Here is a 7,879-nt window from a genome sequence, read left to right as displayed (position 1 = left end):
GGGAGGCTCATCACGGCCGAGTGGATTGTCCTGTTGTGTTTCCTTCCTGGCGTGACTGTCGCCCGGACGTCACCTGTCCCTGGGACTGTCTTCACCGTGATGAGGGCTCCTCAGCCCTGGTCGCCTGCTCTGTGCCTTTCACCGTCACACCGGGGGCCAGGCCCCCTTTGTCCTGACCTCCTCCCCGCCCCATCCCACCAAGCAGCATCTGCAGGCCCTCAGGGTGTGTGCACAGTCAGTTTGCTGCATGTCCGTCTGTCCAGCCTCACCTCCCGGCTTCCGGGGGCCGGCCTCAGGGGCCTGCCCCAGCTCTGAGCCTCTGAGCACTGCCTCCTGCAGTGAGGGGACAAGACCCCATCTTACCGGATGGGTGTCCGTTAGACTCTTCAGGAGCCTCTTGCAGCGAGGCTCCTCTGGGGTCTGACCGTGCATCACCGTCTTCACAAGAATCCTGTTAACTCAGGTGGACCGGAGACCCCCAGACCGCCTTCACCGGGAACTCCCGCTCCCACCTGCCCCTTGGCCGGCCCCACCTCCAGCCGCGCTGGGCTCCCAGCCAGTCCTGGACTGAGGCCCTTTGTCCCTAATGCACTGAGGCTGAGCGAAGCTGTCTTCAGGGCTTAACTGCTGCCCGGTTCTGGGCCCCTGGGCAGCTCTGCGGAGCTCAGGGCCTCCTTGGTGCGGCTGCGTGCCCTCTGTGGGGGGAGGAGATGTCCCCCAAGTGTGCCCCTTTGGCATGGCCATCACTCTGAGGAACAACGGAGCGGGCGTTGACCTTTGGGGAGGGACGTTCCACGGCTGAGGGAACCTTTCTCTGAGAGTGGCCCTCTCTGCCCAAAGAGGGGGTGACTCTGGATCCAGAGCAAATCTTACTGGGGAGAGCATGAACTTAGACACACGTAACCGCCACAGCCTTGGCCCTGCCCACCCTGGTCACCCCCACAGCGGGCTTCCCCCTCTCCCTTCTCTTTCTGTCTTCAGCTCAGGGAGTCTGACAGACAGGGAAGCTCTGGGTCGGGGCTCAAAGGCTGCTGAACCTTTGAGCAGACGGGGCAACTGAGGTTCAGGCTCTTCTCTGTGTTCTGGGAGCTGGAAGCTCAGGCCAAGTTTCTGGCGAGTCCTCTCTCCCAGCTTGTGGATGGCCGTCTCCTCCCCGAGTCCCCATGTGGCCCACATCTGTGTGCCCAGGACACTTGCAGGGACAGGTGAGGGAAGCCTAATGAAGGCACAGGGGCTGTGATTTCTCTGCTTGAAGAACACGAGGTTCAGGTGAGCCCTTGGCTGGCAGGCTCCTCTAGGGCCCAGCCTGCCTGCAGGAAGCGCTCTGACCCCCTGCGTCCGTCAGCAGGGCCCTGGGGGGCTGGGTCTTTCCAGCCACCCCTGGCTCAACCCCAGTGCATGACAGCTCCTGTGGGTGGACACGGTGCCCATGTGATGCCAGCCCCAGAGAGACTCGGGGAGCTGCAGTCAGTTCCCTGGAAGTGACCACACCAGGAGTGAGATAGGCACCCCCTCCTTCCAGCCAGACACTGGCCATGCCCAAGGGTGGACAGGCCGCTGGGCAGCAGGAAGTGAGGGACCCAGATGCCAGTGAGGCCTGAGCACATACTTGCTGAATCTTTATTGCACTTTTACGACATTGCAAACTATTCCACGAAAATGCCTCGAAGGCAGCCAGCTGCAGGACCGGTCGCACGTGCACCAGCTCCAGACGGTGCTGGGAGATGGCTGGTCCTTCACTTTGCCCGAAACCCACGCGGTGTTCATCCTCTGACGGAGGCCGTGAGGGCCTCGGGAGCCTCCCGTGGTCCCGGGAAGGGAGGAGAGTTTCTAATGCGAGCTTGGTCCAGAGTGGGAGCCCTTCTCAGGGCCATCTGGACCGGCCGGGTGGCCCCCAGTGTGACCTGCGGGGTGGTCAGGGTCTGTACAGATAACGTCTCTATGTATGTACATTTACACCAGGTATAAATACAAAATCGTAAGTAAAGGCTTCCTTTCCGTACAAAAAGGTGTTGGCCTGCCACCAGGCCGCCTCTGTCCGTGGGCACAGCGTGCGCCCCCGGCTGCCCGGGTCTGAAGCGAGGCGAGTGCCCCGGCAGCCTGTCTGCCCCGTGTGGGCTCGGGTCCCGGGCGGCTGGCCTGGCCGCGGCCCGCGTTCACTACCTCCCGGCCGCGGCTCTGTGCTCGGGGCCCAGGTCGTCCTCCACGACGCTGTGCAGCCCGTCCTTCTCCACGCAGTCCCCGACCACCTGCAGCACGATGCGCAGCCGCCGGTCCAGCGCCTCCAGGTGCGGCTGGAACAGCACGGGGGCCACGAGGTCCGCGCGCAGCGACTCGGCCATCAGCAGGCTCAGCCGGTGCTCCGCTTTCGCCAGGAGCTGCAGCCGCAGGTACGTGGACCTCCGGATCCTGCCGGACACGGAGATCAGGCTGGCGCCTGGGGCGGAGCCTGCCTGCGCCGCATCCCTGCTCTGGCCGGGCCTCGGGGGCATCAGGGAGGGTCCTGCCTGCAGGGGTGTCCAGCAGGCCCAGTCCTTTCCGGCGGGAGCGGGGCGGGAGGCAACCACGGCTCAGCTCTGTCTCTGGGCCAGGGGGACGCGGAGCAGGAGGATGGGCCCTACGGCCTGTCTCCCCAGTTGTTAAAGGGAGGGGCTGGGTTCAGGAGTCACGCGGGGAGAGTGGGGGCCGGGGGCCTCGACAGCTCCCTCTGCACGGCAGGTGGGCCGCTGTGGGGACAGGGAGCTGGGTCCTGGGAGGGACCCCGCCCTGTGGGGTGGGAAGGCTCCGTCTGGCCTGTGGCTGTGGGCAGGCGGGGCTGGGGCGTCTGCAGGGGCAGAGCCGTACCTGCAGCACTGCTGTAGAGGTGCCAGGATGGATAGCTCGTCGTGAGAGTGCTTCCCAAACCTGAGGGAAGAGGGGGAGAGCTGGGCGGGCGGGCCTGCCTCCTGCTGTCCCCAGCCCCAGACACAGGGCCTGGGGTGAGGCCGGTGCACACAAGCCATCTGACCGTCTGGCCACTGGCCTGAGCGGAAGCTCGACAGTGGGAGGCCCTGGCCGGGCTGGGTAGACAAGGCCCGGGGGCAGGGCAGCCTCGGATCCAGCCGCAGGGGTGTCTTTTACAGCTGCGAGGGACGGCCCCACACAGTGCCCAGGTGCCCAGAGCTGATTCCCCCGAGGCATCCAGGCACTTGCAGCTCTGACCTCTGGAGAGGCCCGAGCCCTGCATACATGCCTGCTCTGGGGCCCCGTCCCCCAGCTCACAGGAGCCCTGGCTCCTCGTCACCCTGAGGAGCCTCTGGGGGCTGGGCCATCCCTCCCACGGAGCGCCACCCCCGGGTGTGTCTGGGCCGGGGGACAGCTGTCCCTCGTGGTTCCTGGGAGCACTCATGACTCACCCTCTCCCGTTGTCCAAGTGGATGATAAACGTCTCGTTCCCAAACTTCTCGAAGGTCTCATAGTGATGGCGGTCCATGTTTCCTGTGGGGACAAGCCTGCTGGGAACCTGCGTGAAGCTCGGAGGCGAGCCGTCCCTCCCGTCTGGCCTCCGCGCAGGAGCACCGAGTATGAGCAAGACCGCGGCGTGCAGACCCGAGCTGGGCCTTCGCCGGGCAGGCCAGGGGCCCTGGACATACCCATGAGGAAGTCGAAGATGGTCATGTCCATGACGTCCAGGATGCGGGGGCTGCTGTCGTAGGGGGGCGTCTGTCTCACCTCCTCACAGTAGTCAGGATCTACTTCCCACCTGCAGGGGGCCCGGCATCGGAATGGTGGGCTCCTTTACGACACGGAGGCCCAAACCACCCCTGGGGCTGCCCGGCTCAGCACAGCGGATCCAGGGGGCAGCCGGGGGACCAGGTGAGAAAAGCTGTCACCACAGAGCAAAGGCTCTGCACGCGGCAGTGGCCGCGGTGGGCTGAGGCCACATGAACAGGAGCACGGGGCCGGGAGGCGACCAAACCGCACCACCTGGAGGCCTTGCGTGTGGACAGGCCAGGGCAGCACACGCGCGGGGACAGCCCCGCAGCTGCAGGGACAGCGCCTGTCTCGAGAAGGGAAGGGATCTGGCCTCGTCCAATCGTGGGGAGACCCTGGGGGGCGGTCGGCGCCCCGCCCCTGCTTGAGGGCCCTTCCTGGCTGTCTGCGGCCTCACGTGCGGCTCAGTTGCTCCTCACACTGTCTGCTGCGGACAAGGCCCCGGGGCTCATTCTCGGCGGCAGGTTGGGCAGGAGCCAGCCCTCCCGAGACCCCAGGGAGGCAGGATTGCAGAGTCCCCGGCCCAGCGCGCCCCCAACGCACTCTGCCTTCTTGCGCTTGTGGTACGAGCGTCGCCAGGGGTTCCGCCAGGTCTTCCTCTTGGCCAGGGACAGGTCGGGGAGGAAGGCGGCCAGCGAGCCCTCGATCTGGTCCGGCTTCCCGCACAGGGCATGCTCCGTGGAGCAGTAGTACGAGCACTCCCCGTAGAAGCAGATGTTGTTGGCTGCGGATGGAGGGGGCGGTCAGCAGGGGCCCGCGGGCGGGGTCTGCGTGTGGGCACCGCGTCTGACTCGTCCCTCCCCAGGCAGGGCCTGCCCGTGGTCTCACCCTGGACTTCAGCCATCTGCCCAAGCCCTGCGTCGCAGACCACAGGGCCACGCAGCTTGGGACACAGAGCTCAGATCGGAGTCTGCATTTTCCCTCATCACCCTCCAAACTAAGTGTGGGGTCTGTGGAGGTTCTGTTCAGTGGTTTGCAAAAGGCCCTCATTCCAAAGTGAGGCAGCATGGGGGAGATGCTTGCAATCGTGACCGAATAAGCACCCAGTACTTGCACAAGAACCCTTCCGTCTCAGTAATAAAAAGATAAATAACCCAATCTATAAATGGGCAAAGTAGTTCAAGGATCCTCCTCCAAAGAAAATATAGAAATGGCCAACAAGCACAGAGAAAGATGCTGGGCACCATGAGTCATTGGGGAAATGCATATCAAATCCACAATTTCTCACCCACTAGGACAGTTTTGATCAAAAGAACAGATAGTAACCAGTGTGGCTGAAGGTGTGGAGAAATTGGCTGCACCCTGATGCAGCCGTGGTGGGAATGTCAAATGGTGCAGATGCTGTGAAGAAGTCAGAAAGTTCGACACAGAGCCGTTGACCCGGCCATCCCACTCCCAGGCGGCTGACACGGACGTTCCCAGCGGACCATCCCCAGGGTCAGCGTGGTTTGCCAGTAACGTGGAACAGCATTTAGCCACAAAAGGAATGAAGTGGGGCACCTCACGGACGAACCATGAACATTATGAACAAAGCAGGACACCGTGTACACAAAACCCTGAGAGCAGACAAACCTGGACGGAAGCTGGTGGCTCTCAGAGCAGAGAGGAGGGGAGAGTGGGGTGACTTTGAACAGTGGTGGTTTCTTTCGGGGTGAGTAAATATCCTGGAATCAGTGGGGACTGTTGCACAACACGGAGACTGCACTAAGCTCCACTGAACTGGACGCTTCAAACACTGGACTTGAGCCGTGTGGGTCACAGCCCCACAGGAGGGATTCGAGAAGCGCCCCCTTGCTGGGCAGCGGGCGTGTCTGCGCGTGCGTTCTCGCGCTCCACAGATGCCTTCGTTTGCGGGAAACAAGCCCCGAGCCATGGCCCCTCCGCACCGGCCCCCGCCCCGCCAACAGCAAAGCCTGCCCCCGCCTTGCACCTCAGGATCCTGCAGCCACTGCTGCAGATTGGGCTCAGCCTGAGGTCCTTGTGTCGACATGATTCAATCTCGGGCCATTTTCAGGAGGAAAATACTCTCTGAGCCCTGGAATTCGTGTCTGTAACCTCTAAGCCTAAGCTGGCTTTAGATGGAGTCATGTGAAGAGAGGCATTTCCTGGGCCCACAGCCTCTTCCTCGTCAGAAACCCAAACCTGGCCTGTATGGGGGCGTCAGGGTGGGGCTCCTCCCGCCCGCGGCCTCGCACTGCTCTGCTCTGCAGCCCCGCGTGGGGTCGGGGCCTTCACTCCTCCGAGCCTCGGTCCCTGAACAGGGGGCTGTGCAGCTCCCGACCCGGGGAACAGGGCGGACAGTGTGCAGAGGCTGGGCTCAGGGGGCAGTGCCCGTTGCGCTTGACAGCGGTGCCCAGGGCAGCGGGCCAGACGGCGGGGAGGGCCTGAGGACTCCGACGGGCCGGGCTCCCTGCGGAGGGCCCTGGTCTCCGTGAGGATCAGGGGGTCCCAGCCTGCCAGCCTGAGGGTTCCAGAGAACCCAGGCCAGTTCCTCTGAATGTTTCTGGGCTTTGCTGGCTGGAAGGGTGAGTCCTTGCCCGTCTCAGACGCCCCGAGGGTGTGTGTGAGGTGTCACAAGGGCCAGGGCTGCTGCGGAGGGGTCTGTCTGCTCTGGGAACCCGTCTGGCCTCCGGCAGCCTTCCTGGTGTGCTTCTACACCCCGTGACAGGCGCAGAAATGCCAGCAAAGCAGAAATGCTCCAAACGAATCTGAACAGACCTCATTTTCTACAGTGAGATCAAAGCTGGCTCCTGTTAGCCTGCTGCTTAAGAGAAAACCAAACGCTTCCCAAGGCTTTCGGGGAGAAATCTGACGGAGCAGAGGCGGTGGGAACAGAAACAGTCTGGGCGGGGAGGGCGGGTGTCGGCAGCAGCGGGCGGAGCTGAGCCCGAAGCCAGCGACTCTGAGGACAGGGTGCAGGAGCGCATCCAGGCGGGGCCCGGATACCAAGCGGGGGACCCACAGGACTGGGAGAGCGGCCAGGAGCTGGGACCCCCGCAGGTCCTGTCTCTGGGCCTGACCAGGCTGAGCGACGACGCCGGCATCAGCCGGGTGCTTGGGACGACGAGGGGGACCAGGTCCCGGGTGTGGACGGGTGCGAGGGCGGGGCGGACGCCTGCATCTCAGATCACTCGCCAAGATTAACAATTGACTGCTGACCGTGGAAAGGAGCCCTTGCTCCTTTACAAACCTCCGTAAGACAACCCAGCTCAAGGAACTGAGCTCAAGGAACACAGCAGGGGCACAGCTAGGAGGCCCCTGGGCCCCAGCGGAAGGGAAATGCAGCAGAGAAACTGCTTGATTTGTGTTTCTCGAGATTTCAGACTTCAGTCCCTCCGCTTCCTTGCGACAAGTTACTTTGTCCCTTCTGTTCGGGCTCATCAACCGGTTCAGAAGCGAAAGAGAAAACACAGGACAGCGGGCAGAACCGGCAACTCCAGGTAACGCCCAGCGCCTCCCCCCAGCGAGGGACTGGCGGAAGCAGCCCCGTCCAGACGGAAGGCGGGCCACAGCCGTCCTGTTGGGCACAGGGCTAGGAGGGGACCCTGGGGATGGACCAGTCACCTTCGCTGTGAGGACACTTCCAGGTATAGCGGAACTGCTCAGACTCCAAGTGGCAACTAAAGCATTTAAAGCCAGGGTGTGCGGACGGGGGCCCACCGGGGGCTGCGTGAGGCTCCGTCCCCTGGACGTGACCGAGGCGGGCGCACGCCCCCACAGGCCCGCGGGGCCCAGGTAGGGGGGCCGGGAGGACCTCAGTGACCCTCCCAACAAGGCTCTCGCTCGGGCCCTTGGTTTTGTCGTGTGGGCCAGACACTCGTTCAAAGGGGATGGAGCCCTCTCGCCTTGAGGGTCCCATCCTGCTCTCCTCTCTGTGGGCTCGCAGAGGAACCGTGAGCGCTGGGTGACAGAGATGGCCCCTAAGGAAACGAGGGCTGTGGGCCTCAGTTCTGACCAGTTCTTCACACGGCCGAGAAGCGTGCTGACCTACAAGGAAGGAGCTTCTGGGCCAGCGGATCTTTGGACTCGGCGAGTGGTCTGTCTGTGTGAACTGGCTGGGCGGGTGCCCGGGACGGCTGAGGCATCCCTGCAGGGTCGGGGGCCAGGGCCACGCTCTGTGGGGTCT

General features: G+C 63.6%; 1 protein-coding gene across 1 annotated transcript in view; it reads right to left on the bottom strand.

The window, feature by feature from the left end:
- Positions 1-1,583: 1,583 nt before the first annotated feature.
- The window catches only part of FAM20C (FAM20C golgi associated secretory pathway kinase), a 31,366-nt gene continuing 25,070 nt past the window's right edge, over positions 1,584-7,879 (bottom strand). Inside the window, exons 6-10 of the mRNA XM_055410510.2 lie at positions 4,297-4,477; positions 3,633-3,742; positions 3,396-3,477; positions 2,845-2,904; positions 1,584-2,409 (exon numbers count right to left, since the gene is read on the bottom strand). Coding sequence (XP_055266485.2) covers positions 2,160-2,409; positions 2,845-2,904; positions 3,396-3,477; positions 3,633-3,742; positions 4,297-4,477 — 683 coding nt within the window. The 3' untranslated portion in view covers positions 1,584-2,159. The remainder of the gene's footprint in view (positions 2,410-2,844; positions 2,905-3,395; positions 3,478-3,632; positions 3,743-4,296; positions 4,478-7,879) is intronic.

Source organism: Moschus berezovskii, chromosome 27 (genome assembly GCF_049115385.1).
Source record: "Moschus berezovskii isolate FMDL1 chromosome 27, NW_MosBer_1.0, whole genome shotgun sequence".
Lineage (NCBI taxonomy): Eukaryota > Metazoa > Chordata > Mammalia > Artiodactyla > Moschidae > Moschus > Moschus berezovskii.
The sequence above is the reverse complement of the archived record's forward strand: the minus strand, read 5'-3'. Positions and strand labels throughout refer to the sequence as shown.